The sequence below is a fragment of the Grus americana genome, chromosome Z, assembly GCF_028858705.1.
Source record: "Grus americana isolate bGruAme1 chromosome Z, bGruAme1.mat, whole genome shotgun sequence".
In the NCBI taxonomy this organism is placed as follows: domain Eukaryota; kingdom Metazoa; phylum Chordata; class Aves; order Gruiformes; family Gruidae; genus Grus; species Grus americana.
Window position 1 is genome coordinate 36476613 of NC_072891.1, and position 23759 is coordinate 36500371.

General features: G+C 37.1%; 1 protein-coding gene across 2 annotated transcripts in view; it reads left to right on the forward strand.

Annotated features, from left to right (window-relative positions):
* The window catches only part of CCDC171 (coiled-coil domain containing 171), a 153850-nt gene extending 136053 nt beyond the window's left edge, over nucleotides 1-17797 (forward strand). Inside the window, exon 26 of one of the 2 annotated variants that reach the window (XM_054809711.1) lies at nucleotides 17496-17797. In XM_054809711.1, the coding sequence (XP_054665686.1) occupies nucleotides 17496-17537 (42 nt within the window). In that variant the 3' untranslated portion in view covers nucleotides 17538-17797. Of the gene's footprint in view, nucleotides 1-51; nucleotides 275-17495 lie in introns of those variants that run through there. The other variant, XM_054809710.1, reaches the window with a different exon arrangement.
* The last annotated feature ends 5962 nt before the right edge of the window (nucleotides 17798-23759 follow it).

Consider the following 23759-nt stretch of genomic DNA (forward strand, 5'->3'; position numbering starts at 1 on the left):
AATGTGCAGCTAATCTGGTGGTGTTCCTTCCTTTTTCTGCTTTCACTTCAGAATCAAAGGAAAGTAGAAAATGAAAGGGAAAATACAGTAATTTACAAAGACCATGAAGAGAGAAAACCATTGTGTGCACTGGGGAAATGGAAATTTGGGGAGCCAAAGGGATAATTTTAACTGAAAGGAGGAGAAGGTGAGTTTCAGATGGGTGAGAGGGGTGAAGTAAAGGTCTGTAAGAAGAGCAGAGTTCTCTAACTAACCACAAAAACAACTGTTGTCTTTGGATGCTTCTCCTAACGGGTTGGAAATGAAGTCACTCATTGCTTTATGTGGCTTTGCTTCATCCTTACTTTTTTTTTCCCTGCAGTTGTGACTGTGTCTGTCCTTTGTCTGGAAATGCCTAGTGATATCACTTAAAGTACTGAAAATACAAGAATTGTAGTTTTTGGTAAGGTAAGAGAAGCAAGTAGAATGATCTTATGCGTGAATAATCCCTATTTATTGTTGAGATGCTAGTAATTGACATATGCTCTAATATTTTTGTGTTGAAGAACAGAATTAAGGAAAATGTACACTTTTCTTACTCAGAGCAGGCAGCGCTCAGTTCTCATGATCTACTTCAATGCCCATTCATGGGGTGGAGAGAGAAAAGAAATACTTAACACTCAAACTTATTAGTTAACTACACCACTGACAGTTTCTTCCTACTTAGCCAGGCTGGTCAGGGCAGTGATATTTATATATCTTTCCCCCATACCCTCTGTTTCCTTCTCACCAGTTCAATCTGTGTTTCAAGGCTGAGACCTGCATCTAACAGGGGTGCAATGTCTTACATTTAGAATTACAAGGACGGAGCTGGAGAGAACGAAAAAAACCTATTTGCCTTTTCACTTGCTGCATAGGAGAAAGGCACTCACTCCATCGGTGTCGTGCTAAATGTCAGAGAGCAGCTTTCATGGGCCCAAGCCATATCTCTTGTGTTAGGACATGGAATGACTGTAGCTGGGGGAATTCTTCCCAGATGTTGCGAGCAGCAGATAGGTCCTGGATGAAAACTGCTTGGCTTTTCCACTACTTCATGCTAGCCTGATGCACAATTGAACTGAAAAGATTTTCTGAAAGATTTGGAATTGAATTGGGTTTGTGAAAAAATTGGTGATACTAGTTCTTAATTTGCCTTGCAAAAAATGATCAGACTTTTTATTTTTCTCGTTCCCCTCTGTCTTGCCATGTTTTTTGGGAAATAGTTAGGACAGAATTCAGTAAGATATGGGCCTCAAATAATTGTAACTTTTGCTCAGTACTGTTAATTACCAGTGCATGGTTTATTTACTGTGAAACATATGAATGTTCTTAAAGTGATAGTAAGTAAAGATAAATCTGACAGGCCCACAAGGAGAATTTCCCAACTATTGAGTTGATAATAGTAATGAAAGAGTGGAAATTTCAGTATAAGCAAAACCAGAAAACTGTATTTGTAGTATTTACTAAGCCTGAAGTCTCTATCAGGCTGAATCCACAAAGCAGTGATATCTTCCAGAAACTACTTTTAATTGAAGTATTTGCATTTCTTACCTGATTTTAAGCACTTGGGTGTCACTTGCCAACCTTATTGCATAGCCAAGGAATAAAGGTATCCTAGCTCAAATGCTCACGTTGTCATGTGGTATTGCTTACTAGTTGTAACCAAACAGTATAAATCATGTAGTTTAAACTATTTGCTTATTATGTACTACCAGTAAAAAAAGAAGTAATATGAAATCAATATTATAAATCACACTATGTAATTTAGAGCAAGGTGTTCAAAAACAGTTGCAGTAATCCAACAACACATTTGCTATTTTGTAAAGAATACTTACTTTTATATGCAAAATATTTTTGATACTCAATATTCTAGGTATGTGAACTTTTAACTTGTCAGACTATTGTAACATATTTGAAAATTATAGTAATTTGATTAAAATGTTGCCTATAAGGCAAAAGGTTCAGTTAATAGAATCCATATGTAATTAAAATGCAGAACTAAATGTAATCAGACCCCAGTGACTGGTGCCTTCATATTGGTAGTTTTAGAATGGCCTCTGGGGTTGAAAGTTTATGTTAAAGTTACTAATGTAGCTGCATTCCAGAAAAAGAGCAAGACAGTGTAGCCATTGCAGGTATGACAATGTCCTGAAGTGATAGTCACTCAACAAAAATAGTCTGAATTTTAGGGGTATCTTCCACTGGCAGGTGGTAGAAGCACAAGACTGCTGGAGTGTACTAGTCAGAGAATTGCATTCAGCAGCAACACCACTACGTAAACATCCCCAAACGAAGGATCTTGCTGTGAGCGAGTAACGGTGTATTTTTTTAATAATATAGTTAGTTAATTTGTGTGAATTCGTGTTTGAATCATCTGAAAGTTATAGACACAACACTATGTACCAAGCCACAAAAGAAGTTTAAAAAAATTTCCTGAACTTAAAAAAAAAATAAAAATTATTTTCTCTGGACAGTTTTAAGAGTCGACATCCTGTGTTAGAGTTCTCTAATCATCACCAGCACAATTTACAATCAGAACACACAGAGAGCCAGTTTAGACCAGCTCATCTGTTGACTTTGGCAGAAGCCCTTAATCTCACTGTGTGCAGCTGCCACTTGAGAGCTGGGGACTCGGCAGAGAGCCGAAGGAGGGTGGGATGCAGGGTTGGTCAAGGCATGAACACATAGGCCTGCTTCATTTCAACAGCCATACACTGCTTTTTTTATAGTCTTTTCATTTTACAGCCTTTTTTTTTTAAAAAAAAAAACCCTGAAATTAAATGAGGACCTCTCATGAGCCACTGCGCTCCAGGCATAAGAAATTGTAATGTCTGGCTTCCAGAAACTGTCCCGTCAAAATGTGCTTCTGATTAGGTGGCTTAATTACAGCTGTGAAAACAATGTTGATTTAGGCCTCAAGATTCCAGTGCATGTCAGCCGTTATTAGCTAGCCTTGGACTGAAGCCACCATTTTAAAACTCTGTACCACTAAAGTCACACACTGCCTGACAACTTTTTATTTAGGCAGAAATGTTGCCAGAAGCAACACATTTTATGCAAAATATTTTTCATTGCACAAATTTCAAATGTGACACTGTTGATGGACATAAAATGGGTAGTTACGGGTGGACTTCACCAAGTCCAAACCCTAACTTTTACAAAAAAACCCCAAGCACCCCCCCACAACCAACACCCCTCCCCCTCTCCAGCATTTCAAATAGTTTTTATAAAGTTTGACTGACATAATGCTTAATTTTAATTCCTTTAATTCAGTTTTATTCCAAATCCAGCATGTTGGTTTAACCACCCAATTTTATTGCATCTAAATTTTCCTGACAGTTTCATTTGCTGTTGGGAAATAAAATTGCCATTTTTGCAACATGGGAAATAATGGCTAGTTTCAAAACCAATATGTTTGAAACTTCCTTTGCCTGAAGCAGGTTAAGGCACACACTCAATTTACTTTAGGGGAAAAAAGCTCATTAAATAGTTTTTAATATTTTAATATAATTTAAGTAACTGCTTTCACAGTGGGAAGGCTTATTAGGCCCATGTATTTACACCTGCAGAGAGGTAAATGTTTGGGTAATTAGGTGGTTTCCAATACTTCAACGTTTCAGTGTAGTTGCAGAATTAATGCTGTAAACACTGTAGATGGACACAATGTGTTCACTGCATTGAAACGTTACATTTCCACTTGTATCAAGTGCTTAAGAAAGATGTTGAAGTGGGGTTGGTTTGGGGTTTTTCTTCTGCTTTGTTTTGTCTGTTTTTAAAGTCTCCGTAATGACATGAATTGGCTAAGGAATGTGAGTGAATGTGTGTGGGTGTTAGCTCTCGGCAGAGGCTGGTGCTTTGGAAAAGCAAAATCTACATTCTCACTTCACAGTTGCCATGAAATTCCAAATGTCCATGCTGTGCGGTTTAATGGAAACCATGAAGTTCCTAAATGACCGCAGGTTTGTTCCGATGTTAAGCACAAAACAAATCTTTCAAGTCATTGGCTGAGTCGCAAAAAAAGGAGGGTCAATTTTTCAGGAAGCTAATCTCCTTTCCTTTTTTCCCTTCATGGTTTGCATTTCTATGGCATTAGAAATGTGTTTCTAGTGAGGTACTGGAACTACCAACTCACAAACAAGGGTCCTCAGTTCCCAGGACTGAAAACAAGACACTTGGAACCTGAAGCTGTATTCATCTCTTACCCTGTTGCAGGCCAGTGCAACAATTGTACCTCCTACAGCAACTAATTGGAAATTGATTTAGAGAAACTAATGATTTGAATAAGGACACAAGTCTAAAGTATAGGTTCAAATTTGCCCTCTAAAAAATCATCATGCATTCATTATCTGCCTGCAGCAGATTAACAGAGAAAAAGGAACTGAGTGCCTATGCTTCATTTTGTTCAGTTTTTGAAGGAGAAATACTGGAACGAGCTAGTCTTTTATTTTCCTTTGCAAAAGGGTATGCGGGGTTTCCTGAAACAGAATGTTTCAGAAAGGCCCCAGTTGCTGTGGAGGATAACTGTGAGTCAAGAGAAAGCCATGTGATGCCCTTTTCCTTATTAGATGTCTTTGCAGTGGTCTTCCAAAATGTGTTTAATTGGTAATATACAATGAGTTTTAGTCACCAGCCGCATATGTTTGCTTTCCGTTTGCTACACACCCGTTTCCTTTGCCCTCTTCCCAGACCTCTGAAAGCGACATTTTCAGCATGTCAAGTTAAAAGAAACTTTTATATGTTACTATGTACACTGCTAATGCTGCAGTAGAAATAAAAGTATTGGGAGTGCTAGACAGACTGTTATTTTGAGAACTGGATATATAGACCAGGACATTTAACCCCAGGAAAAGGTTTTTACAAAAGAACAGAGCCGAGGACACAATTTTACTGGCTTTGTAGAAGAAAAGGAATATTCTCTGCAAAGACAGACAAATTCACTTCTTTCCAGACTCAAGGACTTTTACTCAGGCCAGAAGGTGCTTCCTCCTTCCTTTTGAAGAAGTTATTTCACGAAAGAGAGATGGGAAGCTTCTATTATTCCCTGCTAAACTGTGGGTTAAACATAAAGGGAATGTCTGTTTGTTCTGAGACTCTGAATTCGCTGAGAATTTTTTGGAGGGGATTAAAGTGTAGCTGTGCCTGAATGAGACGAGCTCAGATACCTAAATGGCGAATGAACGCATGCAATCCAGACAGTCATCTTCCTGATACTTTCCTGACATTTTAAATTTAGATTCTATAAGGTATACTGTTGAGAATAATTATTTTCTTGTTCTGACACCTGTTTGGTTCTGTGTTTCAAGCTAAGTCTGTAAAGCACTGTTTGTAAGAAAAAAATTCAGTGCTGATCTTCACACATTAGCTTTGATAAATACTGCAAGATACGTAGATGCTACCTGTGAGTTGCAACTCAGTTGATCGGGATGATAGGTGGAAGGATTTTTGTTGTCTTTTGTGGTGTTTCTTGTTTAATTTGTACCACTGTTTGTATCACTGCCCGGTTCACAGGGAAAAAAGAGAGCAAGATCTAGGACAGTGTTTGCAGGAGTCTGCCTCTTTCTCAGCCGGCCTCAGAAATGCATGCATGCGCAGCATGCCGCCACTTATAATGTAGCATGGATAGTGCTACATGCACCCATTTGAAAAAAAAAAAAAAGAAATTTGTGCTGAGATTTAACTGGATTGGGCCTGGAGAATCTGTTTTAGCATAAACTACATTTAAAAAAGTAGGGGGAAGTAAGCATGCCCTTCAAAAGATGTTATTTAATGATTTGTAAAGCAAAATCTCATGTTTAGAGGTTTATGTTTGCCTCTGGATGGCAGAGAGATGCCTGATGCCCCACCACCAGAGAGCTGAGTGCCAGCTAGCGGGCAGACTTCCCTCCACAGCAGACAACTGGCTCTGATGTATCTCTTCTTGGTCTCTTCTTCTGGTGCACTGACTGGAAGGAAGGTCATGGGAGCACAGCACTGGGTATCGTCTCCGCCCTTGGTCCCACAGCAGATTTCTCAGCTGTCAGACCTCACCTCACTACTCCAAGTCAGGAGGAGGAGTGGATCCTCGGCAGGCCAAAGGGAGATAATGAGAGCGATAAAGAAGGATATCTGTAAACCATAGCAGCCGCCTTTACTTTGTGCCTTTCTGGAATTTATAAAATCAGATCATTTTTCTATTGGTTTGCTCGTGCCCTTTTCCCCCACCTTCACCTATAATTGTGCATGTTTGCATCCTTTTCAACTGGGACAAAAAAAAAACCAAACCAGCAAACCTTTGCCTTCCTTTCTGTTACATTTTTGCAATAGAGTAACGTGGTTTTTGTAGAAATACATGTTTACCTACTTCCATTGCCTGATTGCTTGCATTTTGTACTTTAAGCATGAAAGTTAATGCGAGAAATTAAAAAAACCCAACAAACCACCCTTTAAAATATATTAGAGAGAATGACTTGCAGAGATAAAAAGACAGGAAATACAGAGTTAGGGCATGAAGCGTAACACTGTTCTTAACTCATAATTTTATTCCTGTAATGTTGACATGATTTAAGGGCATACAGTCAGCAAGTTACGTCTTAATGTTTATTTTTATTGGGTTTTACATATTTAAGTCACACAGCTTAATATTTACCCAACATATATTTATTTATTTATTGTTGGTGTTTTTAAATTACGTATAAAAACTTTTCATGGAAGTCTGTGAAACCCACATTATGTAGTGAAGGCACAGTTTTTCCAGTTGATCACAGTAAGGACCTGTTTTCTCCAGAGACTGAGCTCCCTGAAGCAGTTTGGCCCGTTGAATAAACTAGTACTTGAACAAATTTTTAAAATGTGAAATGAGTACACAGTAGGGTAAAGAGCTTTGTTGTCAGCTAAAAGGATGTTACCATGATAATAATCTTGATTTTTCAAATAACTTTTGGTTTCTTCAGTTTACATAATGGTTCAGTTAAAAAGAAAAAGATTGAAACACAAATGTGTTTCTTAAACTATATCTTCCCCATTTTACAGTAGTTTGGGTTTTTTGTTGACTCGTTTCAGAAATGCTACCTTTTGGAAAGGAAGGACTCTCTTTTTGTTAAGTAATCAATTGACTCATTGACTTTTTTTTTTTAATGGAAGGTAGGGTACTTTTAAAATGCCCAGTAAGTAATAACACACTAAAACTATAGGCAAGAATAGTGTGGTTAATCACCAGCAGAGTTTCCCTGCTACATGTGATGATATTAGGAAAGCAAAGTGACATTATGATAATGTAATGATTCCATTTCATCCTTTTCAGATGGTGTAACTGCTTCAATTCCTACACCTTTTTAGAGAGGGACCCATGGAACCTTTAAAACAACATTGTTTTAAGACACCACACTTTTAGATTTGACCCTCAACTGAAATTGGCCCATAAACCCATAGTTCACTCAGTAAACATTACCATAAAGCTGACATTGCAGTACTTGCCTCTCTTAAATTTGTATGTTCACCAATATTTTGAAAGCCTTTTGTCAGATCTACGTGTCGCAGGTAATCTGACAAAGAAAGCCCTTTCAGGCCAAAGATGCAGTAATGATTCACTAATTTTTCAGGTTTTGTTGAGTACCAAGGTTCTCACTTCGTCACAAAAGGATCGGCTTATATGGTGGTTATACGCTCATAGTCAGGGACCTGTTAGTCTTTCAGACCCTGTGTGACATCAAGTTTTCTTTCACATGGTCTAGTAAATGCATTGCACTCTCTTGAGAGCCTGAGCATGTATTGTAGCTTAACCAGGACCCTGCAAAGCTTTCTGACACTTTAAGTTATCCAGTTCCATTTTAATTTGTGCATGTCAAAACATCCTATTGCTTTAGGAATTTCTAGTTTAATTTAATTACTTACTGAAGTTTACTACACTTTAAATAAGAGATGTTTTAGAAGAGTATAATCTATTCGGGAGCTCTGAATAAAGGCATTTAAGGTATCATACTGGAATGTACAAGACACACCAAATTACTGAAACATACTTGTGTAAGATGATTTTTTAAAGATGTGTTACAGCTTTCTTGTTTTACAAACCAAAAAGCTGAAGAAATCTCTCTCCACGTCTCCTTCTGTGTTCTTCATGACTCTTTTGACAAAACATGCCTGATCAAAGTTCGTAGTGTTGTATGTGGTGGTGGTGGGTTCTATTTTTTTGTGGTGTGGTTTGGTTTGGTTTTTGTTTCAACTCTTCTGTGCTTTCAGAACATATGTTTGGCATATATATACGGAAGGATGAAATCCCGTTAGTATTTTTTGTGTGTTGATTCACATAAAATATGATTGGTATGCAGGAAATACTAGTTCCATTTGCTTAGTGGACTCGCCCAAACTGCACGTTCAGGCTCACAGAAAGCGATGATCTAGTACCTGAGCTAAGAGCAGTACTTAGAGGCCGATTATGCTCAGGAATTTAATACACATAAAAAGTTCTGTTGGAGTAATTATTAGATTTTTTTTATTTAATTTCAGTCTGAAGTATAACTGTATATATAAATTTAGCCAAAACCAATAGAGACAGTAAACCTAGCTCACCCACACTCAAGTTGTTTATAACTGATAAGCTTGATTCCTTGCCTAGTTAGTGTAATTTGGATCTTACATTTACAAAAGACCTACATGTTAGCCATCAACTGAAATTGACCTTAATTTTTTTTTTTTTTAGGCTATTCACATATCAACTGATATTTTATAAGCAACACTGCCGGAAAGCCAACTGTTTTCCTTGACCATTTACTGTTATAAAACTACCCTTTAGAACTCTGTTGAATATACACTACTTCAGATACTGCATCCAATTTGTGGGTGAAAGAGTAATTCCCTCCTGAAGTTACTTCAACTAAGTTTTACTGAGGATGAATGAACATTAATGTGCTTGGTTTGGATAAGCTAACAAAAGTTTGAAAATTATCCCAACCATACAGGGAGCCAAATGTACCTCTTCCTGGTGAATCTTTCTCTAAGCTAGTTTATGGGGGAGGGGGATGGAGCCCCTATCAGGATTTTGGCTGGTGTGTGGCAGGCTGCACACCTGCAGTGGACAGTCCGGAAAATGTACACTGCATTGGTGAGTGCTAAAAGGGTGGAACCCTTTGTCCTCCTAATACATTGATGATTTTAATAATAAATATTGATTTTGAGAAAATGAGGTTGACAGTAGTAATAGTTCACTTCTAAGCATGGTATAAGTCAGTCATTTTTTTGCTCTATCATTAGAGGGTCTTTTTAAGAGGCTACTCTGTTTAACACAGTTATTTAGATGACCTGAGATTTAGATTAGCCTGTAGTCTAATGCAAATGCAGATGTTTTTACTCAGCATGAAAGTGTTTGTCTGTATTTTGGATAACAGATTGCAATCAGTCTGTTTTTCAAATAGGTGCAGATAGGTTGCATAAACCATGTCTGTATCCAGTTTATGATCCTAATTCTATTGTGTCGTAAGAGCTAACATCAATCTGATGTTTGTTAGGGGATGCTAAAATCTGATCATTCATGAGATTAGCGTTTCCCTTCTCACTTCAGGATTATGGACAACACTTTATATTCTCACAACCAAGTGGACCAAAATCACTTTCTGCTCATCTAAAGGTTTTTGGAGAGATCTGCAATAATATTCTCCACTAAGATGCCTTCTGTGTCCCTGGCACTTCATTTTAAGTCTGAGTAATAACATTTTCCAATTGAAATCCGAGTGAGATAATCCAAGTGAGATGTTTGCTAAATTTTTTTCATTGCTGCAAATCTACCCATTTTTGCATCAGCTGCCTCTGTCAGAGGTGTGCAAGTTCCAAGTCCTTATGACTTGCTTCTTTTCACCACCTTTCATAACGATGAGTTGGTTCTATGTCCTTGCCATAAACTCCTGTTGAGAAAGGGGTCTGCTTTACACCTCAATCAGTGTATTTCCTTTGTGTTTTCCTTCCTTCCTGCTTATGGCTTCTCTTGAGCTTCCACTTTCTACAGATTGGATGTCTGCTTCTCTTTATGAAAATCAGATTTCTTGTGGGGAAAAATGCTCTTTCAGTGGTTTGTAGAGAAAACTTCAAGGGGATTTGTCCCTGTAGATATGCTGGAAAGCAAATAGGTTACATAACCTCTCTGAATTTTCTGTAGTTTAACAAACACCAGAATCTGAAAGGGCTTCGTGGATAGTCTTTTGAGTCTTGCCTTGCTGCAGTTCTGGTAGTTGAAACCCATAAAGCCGCCGGAAGGAGTTCGCCACAGCGACTGCCCTAATTCCACTGTCCAGACACCAGTGCTCATCCAGACTGTTCCAACCTTTATTAATAGCGTGCCTCTTCAGCAAAAGTGCTTGAACATCATCAGTAGTTACTGTGTATTGGATTTTTAAGGGCCTTTTCTGACCTACTTCACATATTTAATACAAATATACTTGAGAGAAGTAGTGAGCAAACTGGAATATTTTCAAGGCATCTGTCTGCAAAGTAACAGTGAGTTCCATGTTTGTTCTTGTTTTTATATAAGCTATCAGGAGAATCCTAAAATGTTGATTTCCATTTTTTTAATAGTTCATTTGTTTTGTTAGCTACATAGATTTATATTTCTGAATATTATTCCTCAAAAATATTGCACATTTGGCAGAAATGCGTAGCAAAAATTAATCTTCTGAATGCCTAAAGATTTTTTAATACAAGAAAGCTGAATCATAAAGACATTTTCATTGTTCCTAGACCTTTCTCCTTTATGTTGTTAAATGTTACTATTATAAATAATTACTTTTTCCCTCTTTCCTTCTTGTATCCATAATGCTGATACAGTACATCTTTATTAATTATAAAGTGATTGAAGTATTTTACTGAATCAGTGTAATTTCTTTTTTTGCCAAGATGCTTGTGATGATTAGCTCTAGGATTCTGCATTAAAATTAGTCTTTGGTAAAAGATAGATTAATGCACCACTGGCAAAGGTCTGCTGTCCTTTTCCTGTTTAGCAGCAGAATGCCTGAATTGTAGTTGCACCAGTTTGGAGCAAACAGACAGAAAGGAAGGTAGCTAAGTATTTTGCCTTGCGTGAGCAGTTAGAGGGCAAGCAGACACCATGCACCTTGACCACCTATTATGAAGCTTTTTGCTGCAATGTCAAGTGAAAGCGAGTTAATTGGGTGAAGCTGTAGAGCATGTTAGGGGCATGGTAAAGGGTTGCTGTCTGACAGCTGAATGTCAGCAGAAGCTAGTGGAGTGTGGCTGAGAGACAGAGACCTGTCACAAAGTTCATGTGGACTATAGCACAGTTAGGGAGATGAAATGTGGTTCTGTCTCACTTTCTCCCTCATTGCATTCAAGCACCTTAAGATTTCACACTGTATGTGTCAACCCTTGTTCTCTAAGCTGTTTTCTCCTAACACTTCTGCATTCAAATGATTGGACAGAAGATGCTAATGTTTGGCAAAATGAATGTAAATACACTTTTTTCCTTTTTCTGCTAGAGCGGCAGTATACATGCAACTCAGACAAAACTTTGAAGGCTTACGTCAGACAGTCACGCTGTCTAGGAATTCAGCTGATGACTGAATACATTCTCAAGAGAATACCAAGTTTGAAACTTGAACTAGTTGGGTAAGGACTGTTTTCCCACTAGCACTGGCAGAAGAAAAGGCTAAGTGTGGAGGACTACTTCAGGAGCCGCTTGTGCCTCAGCACAGTGTCACGACTGTTTTAGTCTCTGGTTGTAGTCACCTTCTCCTCTTCTTACTAAAAAGAAGCGAAGAGCTGAGAGGGAACCGTGAGAGAGGGAAACACTGATCTGAGGCAATGAAAAGGTATGGGAAAACTCACAGAGCAGGAAGGGCTTTCCTGGAAGCAAGAGGAGCATCAGTTAAAGGGAGCAACAATCTTATACACTGATGCAAAACATGGAGAGATGTCACAACAGTTTAGTAAGACTACAGTGTACCTTTCAATCTTGTTTGCAACATGCAGCGCAAGATACGACTATATGATCAATAGTCATTTGGGTTAGCTAATCAGATTAAAAATAAATAAATAAAAGTTGCTGCCATTCTTGAGAAAGTGGAAAGACAGTGGTAGGCAACATGGGCAATATATACTAAAGAATTTGGAAACTTGGATTGAAATCAATACAGACTGAGCATTTCACCATGAAAATAGTGCACTACATAGTTTGCCTAATGTTTTGGTATTATTAGTGTAGTGCAGAGAATTTGACCTGCAAATGGGAAACTTCCGTGTGTATTCCAGTGAAGCATCTGGAAGAGAAGCTTACTATATAGGCTGTATGGTGGATTTTGGCCAAAATATTTAGAAATCATCAAAATTAGCAACGTGAAACCAAATTATTTGTCTTTAAGCCAACAGAGCATGGAAGATAAGGTGTTCATCTGATGTGATCATCCATCCAATCCCATGTGTTCTTCAAACATACCAGGTTTAAGTACGTTTGAATAAAGCAGGATTTTTTTTTTGAAAAACAAATACAATATTATGAATCTTTCTTTTAATTGCTTTCAGTTGAGCCTCTAGTGTGTGATTTCACTGAATGCATTAAATGCTAAAGCATTAGAAAAGCAGGGGAAAAAAATTATTATTTCTGAATATTTCAGACTCATATGTTTGTTTAAAAACTCCTGAAAGTGGAAGAGGGAATTCTTTGGTAATGAAAAAAGCCATTAGTATTGTTGGCTAGCAGCACCCAAAGTGTGTTGTGTGTCTACCTTTCTGACTTAATATGTAATGAGTTGGCAGCCCATTGAATTATTCTCTGATAGCAAATTGTTTGCAGAATCCAGGCAGGAGTGCTGACAATTAAAATTTATACCGAATGTTACCGTTTTCCTACTTTGTGTCAGAGCACCAATTTAGTCCTACTGCCTCAGCATACAGAATTGCAAAATCATTGACATGGGAAGCAAACTTTCCAGTTTTGGCCAGCATACATTCCTGCTTTGAAAAAGTTTGTTAACTAGCACTGTATAGTACTGACACCCACTAGTAATACTTTCCATTTTAAGCACCAGTTTCTAGCATGTTTGTTTTATTTCACTGAGAGTGAGGAATAGCTCTTGGAGCTACGTTTAACAGCAAAAGAATGAGCAGCATACTGGCAGTCCGTTGGCATTGCTGGCAAAAGGCAACACAGTTTTGGAAATAGCAGTCTGAAAAAGAGGTTGTGAATGATCTGAAAATGTGCATCTTTATAGGGAAATAGTTTTTCCACGTAAGTGCTGCAAAATGGTTGTCGAAGGCAGTGCTTGTTTCTTTAACACTTACTGGAATTGCTATTGCTACAGTGAAATGGTGCAAGCTACAATGATAGCATAAGTGGGCCAAGCTGAAAAGAACATTATTGGCCACTTGATTTGCTGGCTGCTGCTATTACTGTGTATATGTATGTTCTAGAGTTGGGGGTGAGAGAAATCAGTATCGGAAATCAGTTGTGGAGAAATATATTGACTGTTTCCCACTTCCCCCCCATTGCTCTCTGTGTCTGTGCTTACCTTACATTTCTTGCTACTCTTGAGGGACTGTGCCACAGCCTTTCCAGAGATTTTAGAGGTTGCTAGAATTCAGAAGAGACTACAGCTTGCTCCTCCCTCTGCACTTCTGTTGGCTGTCAAGTATCCTCACGCACCCAAGTATCCTGTAATCTGGTGATTTCCAGATCACACTTTGTCTTTGTAATTCAACAATTGTCTTTAATTTACCTGGATATAGAACACTGAACTTATTACTGCATCTGCATCATCACACAGGGAACACCCATAACAGTCTTTGTGTTATGTTGTAACTTCAGTATTTCTGCCCTTTTATTTTGTCCCTTAGTCATTCTCTGTTCTGATCCTAAGCAGTTTCATTACTTTTTAACCTCAGTCAAAACCATATATGCAAGCTTGTTATTCACAACCCAGAAGCCTTAACTCACAAAAACCTTACCAATTTTTATTATTCTGATTTTTTTTATAGTATAAAATGTTACATGTCATAAGAAAGTAGAAGGGAAGTATGGGCTACTGTGTTTTGAAACTGAATATTTTAAAGCAGTTTAAAGTGACTAAAATTAGTGGTGGGAAATCCCAAGATTATTGTTGTAACATACAAATAGTAGAGGGCAATTGAAAAGTTGTAGTGTGGTATTGTAGTGAAAATTGTGGTCCAGTGAAATTATCCTGGTGTAGACTTTGAAGGCTGAAACCATTCTGACTGATTTATGGCTTCAGCTCTGGTTATAGATTTTACTCCTACAATTGAAGATAAACAATATGCTTTTAACAGTGAATTTCTTTATGTAGTTATCTGTTTGCACCACTGTCACAACACATGCATAGTCTTCTAATTCCAGGTGTCTAACTGCATATTATTCCACAAGTATTGATATATAAAAGCAAAATGGAGTGTCTTTGATCACAACATGATGCTTTTGAGTATGCTGACATTGATATAAAAACATATATATGGATATAATACACAATGGTGTTATAATATTTTCTCACAATATCATACACAATAATGCAACCTGCTATAAATCAGTTTTAACTTTGGTAAAACAGCTCATGTATCATGAGACAACCTGTAAACTAGATCCTAAATGTGATCACAGGTTAGTCACAGAAGAAAAACTATAGAGAAGAATTGTTTTAGAAATCTTTTTCCATGTCTAATATTAAAAAATTGCTTGCGTTAACTATAGTTTAGAAAGCAATTATTCCATAATATAGACTAACCTTTCATATTTTGGTCTTTGGGAAAACATATTTTATAAAGTTAGGCTATCAAACTTTGAAAAATGACCATAGGACATGACCAATTACTATATTACATAAATATTTTGAAAGCATATTTTTGCTAGAAATAGTGTCCTAAATAACTATTTACCTGATCAAGTGTAACAGTTTAGATGGAATCATTTACAGCTTATTGGGTAAATAAAAAAGTGCTATGCTAAAGATTTACTTGAACAGACACCTTATTTAAGATACATAATTCCTCTTTTAAAAATTACCTAAATGCATATTTATATGATGGATTATCATCACAGCTCTGGCATAGTCATTTGAGTTTGTGAATTTAATACATGTTTTAGAAAGGTGTCTAAATACAATAACGTTGAAAGAGGTCTGTTGGGGAAATTGTAACTGCCTTTAAAATTCCTGTGTATAGGTATGTATTCAAACAATGAGTGTTATAACAGTTCTGAGTGGTTTTTTTTTCTAACCTATGGAATCCCATTTTCTTTTTCATCATGAGTGTATATAATGATATTGGATCAAAACAGTTCTCACAAGTAACAGCCAAGATTTTTTTTTTACATCAATCACATTGCTTTTAGATCCGATTTCCCTACTATTCAGTGAATAGTATTCTGTTCTTTGTAAGAAGTACAGCACAGGATCTGGATAACTAAAACAGAGCTTTTTTTTTTTTTTTTCCCCAACAGTGAAGCTTTTACTGTAACATAGTCTATTGACTTGCTGCCAGTCATTAAGTTTCATACTTTTTTTTTTTGCAACTCTCAAAGGAAATCTGATTTCTTATATCCTTACTGGGATTTTGATGCCAAATTCTTCAGAAAAAACTTCACTACATCTGAAAAAGAGTAATATGAGAGTGTCATTGTAGCATGTGATTTTTACTCATTATGATTTGCTGATTAAATGAGATGTTGAAAGCAGTACAAACCAATATGTTTAAATTTGTCTTCAGTATTTGTTATCCAGAGTGAAACCTGTTTATAGTTTATATCTTATTGATTTCATTTTTTTACACACACAAGTGTTTTTAGAACATCAGAAGTTATTTGCATATTTCAATATTGTTGTAATATTTTTTATGAATGACTCTTATTTTAGAGAGAATTTTGTCTATGTTGTCAGCTGATTAAAGTGTGCAAATAACAGACTGTTAATCAATGTAATAGGTGGATGCCTTCACTGAGATCTCATTTCAGATGTGCTGATACAAATGCAGTAAATCTCATTTGTGCTTTGGCTTTTTGGTGGTCCCCATTCTGCATACTGTTGAGCCCAGAAGGACTGAAAAGCTACAGTATTACAGATCATACCTGACAATTCTGCTGGTTGTCTCATCCTCATCACCACCACAGTTTAAAAAACCTCAAGGCACTATCTCATTTTAAATATCTACTTGAAGTAGTCATTTCAATTTGCTACTGCATGGGTTCTTAATGAAGGTCTAACACAACCAAGCTATTTACAGTAGCTGCAATACGGCTTGTGGTGAATCAGGAAATCAAAAGAGTCCGTATCAAAGGGAACTGTTGAAGTAGATGTTAGAGGCAACCATTGATTTTTCTCCAGCAGTAGTAGCAGAGGAAAGGGGAATTTTTCATGGGTGTGTCTTTATACATCTGATTGGGTCTGGATTTGTTGAAATACGAATCTACGCACCCCCTTCTGCCCGTCTCTGGATATCTATGACTATGTATATTGGAATCTGTGCCTTTGTATATATGCATTTCTGCCTCTGTGTGTGTGTTTATATATGCACGTATATTCTTCCTGAAATGCCGTAGACAGAGTATTTAAACCCCCAGTATCTTAACTTTTGTCTTTTCTGTAATTATGCTTTGCATGTGAAGTTTTCATGCATTTTATGGCCTGATGAAATAATTAATTGTTATGTCCACAGCTGTATAGTGCATTGAGTAAAATACCTTGGTAAATGGCAGAAGAGCAATATGGCATTGTGTTTTCTTAAGTTTGTTTATTATTCTGGATATTTAAGGGTATACAGAGTGTCTTTATTTAGCATTTAAAAAAATACTATTACTGATGTACTGATACTATCCCTAATATTTCAAAGAAAGATGCACAATGTTTTGGTGATAGAAGTTATTTAATGTTGAATTTTAACTGATCTAACCTTTATAACTGTTTGACTGAATGTCGAGACTCATTGAAATATGAACCATGTTTCCCATCAACGTACATTCAGTGTATATTCTTTGGCCATCTTCTAACAGGCTAACATTTGAAGAGTATTAAGTGTTTGATGTTGATTGATGTAAAATGTATTTAAAAGTAAATTAATACCTTCCATGGTTATCATGGCATATTTTTCTTAATAACAGTGACAGGGAGACTCTGGAATAAGTTTGTTTACTTAATTAAAAAAAACACAGACTAGAAATGATAATGAAGAGGGATAAAAGTTTTCTGTAAGTATTTCTAGTAATTCAAATAAAGTAGGCTATTGTTTCCTAACACTTACTGGTGCAGAATAATCTAGCTAATGTTCTTTGTTCCTGCTTATTAAAGATTAATATATATATTCAGGTACCATGTATTTTAAATAAGTGTTTGAAACAAGAAGCAATTACTTGCAAATACTTCATACACATACCTTTGTGAAAGCCATAATGAAATTATTTTTCTTTCTTGTTTAACAGTAAATGTGGATTCTTTTTTGGTTTTTTGGTTTTTTGTTTGTTTGTTTGTTTGTTTAATTATTATTATTACTTTATTTTACTCCAGGAATCAAGAGGGAGTTCAAACATCACCATGGCTTCAAGCTAGGAATTCAGCCTGACCAGAGTTGTAGCCCATATTTTTTGGCATTGCAAGCTGAATCTGACACATCCTACAGTTTAATGCACAATAGAGCCAGTTCTCAGTCTTCAGTCTATTCCTTCAGCCTGAATGTCACATCCAGTCCCAAAAGAACAATGGAAAATGGATTTTTCAGATTCTTTGTATCAATAATCTTTTAGAAGGAAAAAATTGCATTAATGTAAAATGATGCAATTAAAGTGCAATTTTGTTGCTACCTTTGAATTGTAGTTGAGTATATGTATTTTTTGACATTAATTTTGCATTTTTATGAAAATGTGCATTTATATGTTCACATTTCTGTGCTTCTCATTCTTTGCATACCAAAACAGTTATTTTTATAACTTTGTTTATTGCAGTTGTTCATTTTTTATGTAGTATATTTTTAAATGTTAAAGAATGACACATTTTGGGTAATTTTCCTCAGTCTTTAAAAAAAAAAATCAATAAGCCATTTTAGTCTCTATCTATCAAAGTTGTTTCATACTTGTCTATTTTAAAGCAGGACTGCAATACTTTAATAGGATTGAGAGAGCTATTTGAAATGTATGCCAATGATTCCTGTCATTTCATGGCAGCCCTGCCATGGTTCACTGAGCCCCCTCTTTTCTCTTGTCAGCTCAACTGAAGACAAGCATTTAGTTGCAAACTTTAAGCAGGTTGTGCAAAACAGAAATGATGTGACTGCTTCTCTTCCTGCACAATAATGTCACTGCTGGTCAATGTGAGAAGGTCAGGTTGCTCCTTGTAAAGCTACATGATACCACTTGCCTATTTGAACAAGTTAAGTTAACTGCTGAATCTGGTCCCTGCAGGCGCTGAAAACTCACCCTTTTATCAAGTCTGCATTTCATAAGAAAGAAGAACAATTGTGCAGGGAGGATTTCTGATGATATGTTTATGTACTTTATAAGGACAGTTCCCAAACCAGTGTTGCAGGTAATATATTTAGTTTAAGCTGTGAAAGACTTTAAAGTAATGGCTGTTTTGACCTTCAAATAGACTCCTTTTTTGTTGTTGTTGGTAGGACCCAAGAGTGACGCCCATCTTTGATGCTGACAGAATTTAAAGCAAGGCCATTGCCCTGCATTTTCTGCCTTGTAGCACACAAAAGTAAAATTGTATGTCAGGCCGAGATGTCGGGGAGCTGACAAGATGCCCCAGTGACATTTCAGCTGGAAAGAGCAAGTGTCTTGCAACCAAGTGGTCAAATATCAAATAATAGGTCAAGCAGGAAGGAGCTGAGTTCTAACCACAAAGAGGTTTCTGGTAACTTACTTGACAAGCTTTTGGGTGCTTTGTGGCTTGACAAAGTGATGTTCTGTTGGGTATCGCTAGACAGACTGTTCTTTATCGCCTTCAGAAGATCAGACATTGACATTGATTAAACTCTTTAACCCTTAAAGGTTAAATCCTAGCAGTTTCATCACTGTGAATGAAGAATAAAAGAAAATTTGTATTATACCATTTGTTTTCATATTAATCACTGAATTCCCCAGTGCTATTAACTTTTGATGTGCTATGTAGTTTTTGACAAAAAGATTGAATGCAAAATCTATATAATAGATTGTTTCTCATTATGGGCCAGTGATACATTACAAAAATAATGTTATGCATTATGGAATTTGTAATTTCTTCTAATATGTCAAATGTAGGATTTGATTTTAAAGCCTCCCAACTACTGCTGAAATTCCATTTTGGATGGAAAAGAATATTTACATAGATAATACACCACTTACAATGACCAAAGTCTTCAAATACCCTTGTTTTCAAAGGTACCAGGAAAGCTAAAATAAATCTCAAATTTAGAACAGAAGAACTTTAATCAAAGATAGCTTCAAGTTTTCAGGTATTCCCCTATTGTGCAAGTCCATTGCCCACAGCTATGATGTGCATGTGTGTACGTATACTAATACAGAGCCATGCAAAACCAAATGATAAATCCTGCAAAACTCTCACATGTAAGAGTTGCCTGATAGAGGAAGAACACTCCTTTTCTTTATGACGATATATTTAGTCTTGAATACTACAGAAACAAGTTTCATTTCCCTCCAAAAGTCTTGGCTTCCCTCTTTCCTGACAGTGACTGTTCCTGGTAAAGGCACTGCAAGTACTGTATTCTGCTCTCCCAAATATGTCAAAGATCTGTTATATGTGTACGAAGAATGAAAGAATATATTTTACTGAGCATTTTTCTCTCCATTATGTATAGAAGCATGTATGCGCTTTACTTTTTAAAATATATTCTCGTGTTTCTCTATAGTTTGAGAAAGTGCCTATTCTTTGCTACATGACCTTAAACTACTGAAGAAAATTTGCAGCATGTTTGTCCCTTTCGCATCATTGCCAGTACATGCGGTATTGTGCATGTAGAGATGGAAGATTTCTTTCTGAAATCTGTTTTTCTTTCTGAAATCAGTATCTTATTGAGACTAGGACTGATCCCCTCCAGTTACTCCAGTTACTGCTCCAAGCATACATTCATGTGATTTCACGGGGGCCATACCGATGGCAAACAACATAGTTAATAAGAATAATCTTGTGAGTTACTGTTTCTCACATGAACTAGCCTGTGTATTTTCATTGAAAGGAGAACGTCTACTTCATTTGCTCTGTTTAAATATTGACCAACTGTGAGTTACAGACTATTTTTCTTAAAACTATCCACTTTGAAGAGACTTTGAAATATCTTTTGTTTGGATGTCAGATGTCCCATTTGTAAAGGAAAGCTCCTCTTTCTCGTATTGTGAAGAAGTTGAGTAGTAACCTGGATCATCATCAGTCAAATACTCCTGTGTTGCTTTTCCAGGCATCTGATAAATTGAAATTTGTGATAAATTCCAAATGAATAGAAGAAATCCAGCTGGCAAGATCCCCTGTTAGTAGTTTACAAATGATCCCACCAAAGCATTTCTTTCCCTTTTTGGGGACACAATAAAAATCGTGATTGTGTAGAATGTAGCAACACAGTTCAGTAACAGTAGCTGCCAAAAGAGCATTCTGACTGTTTTATACCATCTGCTCGCTCTGGCTTGCTTTGAAAATTGCAGAGCTTGAGACCTTGATCCTTACTTTCAGAGCTTTTCATGGTTTGGGCCTGGAATTTCAAGAGGACTGCTTCCACTTGGATAACCTCAGCTCCATCATCAGCACTGCTCCATGAGAACAACCAAACAGTTTCCTTAGAAGAAAGCCCATGTTTGGTGGGGCTAGAATATTCTCCATGTTTTTGGAATGTGGCACAACAAATAATTCTTCACAGATCTCTCTTCTGATTGGTCTCAAAATTCACAGTAATTTATTTTCCGACCAAGCAACTCATCTCTGAAAACAGACTGTGAAATACAGCATTTCTTCCATGCAATAGGAAGTTTTACAGCTATTAGTACAAATTGTGTGTGTGCCTGCATGCACACGTGTATACTTCTCAGCAAAGAGTTTGGTTATTGGGATGACTGTATTATCTCTCCACATACTGTAAGCAATTCCTACTACACCGGTAGTACAGAAGGGCTTTTTGGCTCCCTCTGTCTCCCACACATACTTGCAAATTCAGCACAAGCTTTACTGCCAGTAAAGTTTGATACACAATTATGGGAGTCTCCTCCATTGCTGGAAAATACCTTGGATGCCTTTACCAAGTTAGTCCAGGGCAGCCGAGGTTGGAAGGCACCTCTGGAGATGGTGTAGTCCAACGCTTCTGCTCCGAACGCAGCTACAACAGATAGCTGAGCATCATGTCCACTTGGGTTTGAATATCTGCAAGGATGGAGTCTCTCTTGACAATCTGTTCCAGTGTTCAATCACCCTCAAAGTAAAGGTGTTTTTTTCCTTATGTTTAAGTGGCACCATCTTCTTTACTTTGCAGGTATTTAGACATGTTGATAAGATCCTGAGCCTTCACTTCTACAGGCTAAAAAAATCATGGCTCGCTCAGCCTCTTCCTGTGTGACAGATGATCCAGTCATTTTATCAGTCATCTTTGTGGCCCTTCACTGGACTCCCTGCAGTATGTCCATGTCTCTCTTCTAGTAGGGAGCTCAGCACTGGAGCCATTACTCCAGATACGGCATTACTGGTGCTGAATAGAGGGGAAGGATCACCTCCCATGACCTGCTGGCAGTTTTCTTCCTGATGCAGCCCAAGGAGGCTGTTGGCCTGCTTTGCTGCAAGGGCATATTGCCGCATGGTCAACATGGACCTTATGATGACCTCTGGGTACTTTTCTGCCAAGCTGCTCCCCAGAAAATTGGTCCCCAGTCAGTCTTGGGCCCCCAGCCTGTCCTGATGCATGAAGTTATTCCACCCCAGGTAGAGGGCTTTCTTTTTTTTTTTTTTTTGAACTTCGTGAAGTTCCTGTCAGCCCACTTCTCCAGCCTGTTAAAGTCCTTCTGGATGGCAACAAACCCTTCTGGTCTATCAACCACTTCTCCCTGCTTTGTATCATCAGCAAACTTGTGAAGTGTGCACTGGGTCCCATTGTCCAGGTTATTAATGAAGATATTAAACATTATTGACCCCTGGGGTACAGCACCAGTGTCTGACCTCCAGGTGGACTTTGCGCCACTGATCACAAACCCTTTGGGCCCACCAGTTTAGATGGTTTTGAAACTGACTCACTGTCCATGTATCTAGTCCATATGTCTTTACTCAACAGTGGGCCATTTTCTTGTGTAAAGGCCTCTCAAAATTCCCAAATGCTGCTAAAGCCCTGGATTAAGTGAAATGCATTATTTTATATAAGCTGTTTGTCAATTAGGTCAGATTGATCATTTGATCACTTCCATATCAATGGAAGATGAAAGGCGACAAATTCTTTGTCATGGTAATATGGATCTGATCACCGTCACGGGGAGCATCATGTAGGGATTTTGTGTGCTTTATATAATTTGATGTATTGTAGTTCGATGCTAATGTTAAAAAAAAAAAAAAGTTCTTACTTTACGAACCAGTCATTCGGCAATCTGAATCTTTGTCTGTTGTTTCTGCTGTCCAGTGACTGATGAATAAAATTGAACAAGGACAAAAAAGAAAAAAAAATATGGAGTGTCTGAAGACTAAGTTGTTTCCAAGGAATGCTCAGCATGGGTAGGGAGATCCACTGAATAATTCTTATTCAGTTCTTTTTTTTATCACTTCTACTTTACCATACTTCCTGGGTCTTTATAAACTAATAATCATTACTGATATTAGATTGTCTTCTCATGGCTCTACTGTGCCTTATTAAAGCTTCAGAAGTTGTTGGATTTCATTTTGACTAATTCAATGAATGTCATTAATTAAAAAAATGAAGAACATTGGATTTACTTTAAGCACAATATTGTGAGCATTATTGTGTAAGTTTCCTTTCTTTTTAATGGTAACAGATTTTTTAATGTACTGCTTAATGGCAACAGGGAGATTGTTCAAACTGAAGGCAACATTGCTAATTATATTTAATACATAAACATATTTACATTCCGTTTTGTGTGATACAAAGCTAACTCATATAGCAGCCCCACTAACTGTTGACTTACAGATACTTGAATATTGTACATGAGTGGTGTGCTCCTAAAAGTCCTGGCAACGAGCATCACAGTCTGTGTACTTGTGAACAGTAGTCTGTTAGGTAAAGCACACACCTTTTACGCTTTACAGGGAAAATGGTGTTAGGTGTAAGAATCTGGCATATGTGCATAGTAGTGCCAGTCTAAACGGTGGCAACTTTTGTATGAATCAGGCAAGAATTTCAGTAACTTTCAGCGTATGCTGTGTTGATTTGCCAGCCCATTATGACTTCATACATAAAATCTTTCTAATGCATGGGATTCTGCTGGCAAACATGGGGAGAGACCCAAAGCTATACTCCATCCAGCCTGGGTGGCATTTGAGATTTTTACTGATTTAAAAACTTTAAAAAATAATTTCCAATCCTCAGTTCACAAGGTAGTTATCAAAAAAAGGAAAGAGAATTAGGAATTAAATCCTTTTCCTATGTCTATGCCATGTGAAGGTTAATAAAATTTGTCCCCGTAAACAATAGCATGGGAGAAATCTTAGTTGCAATATGTTTGCAGTAGAAGATAAATCCTGGTTTCAGGCTTCATTCGCAATTGGCTTACTGATACAAGTTTATGTCAGGCATTTGGGGTGGGAAGCTGTATATGTTAAAGCACTGACCTTAACGAGAGTCATGCAGCTAAAATCCTG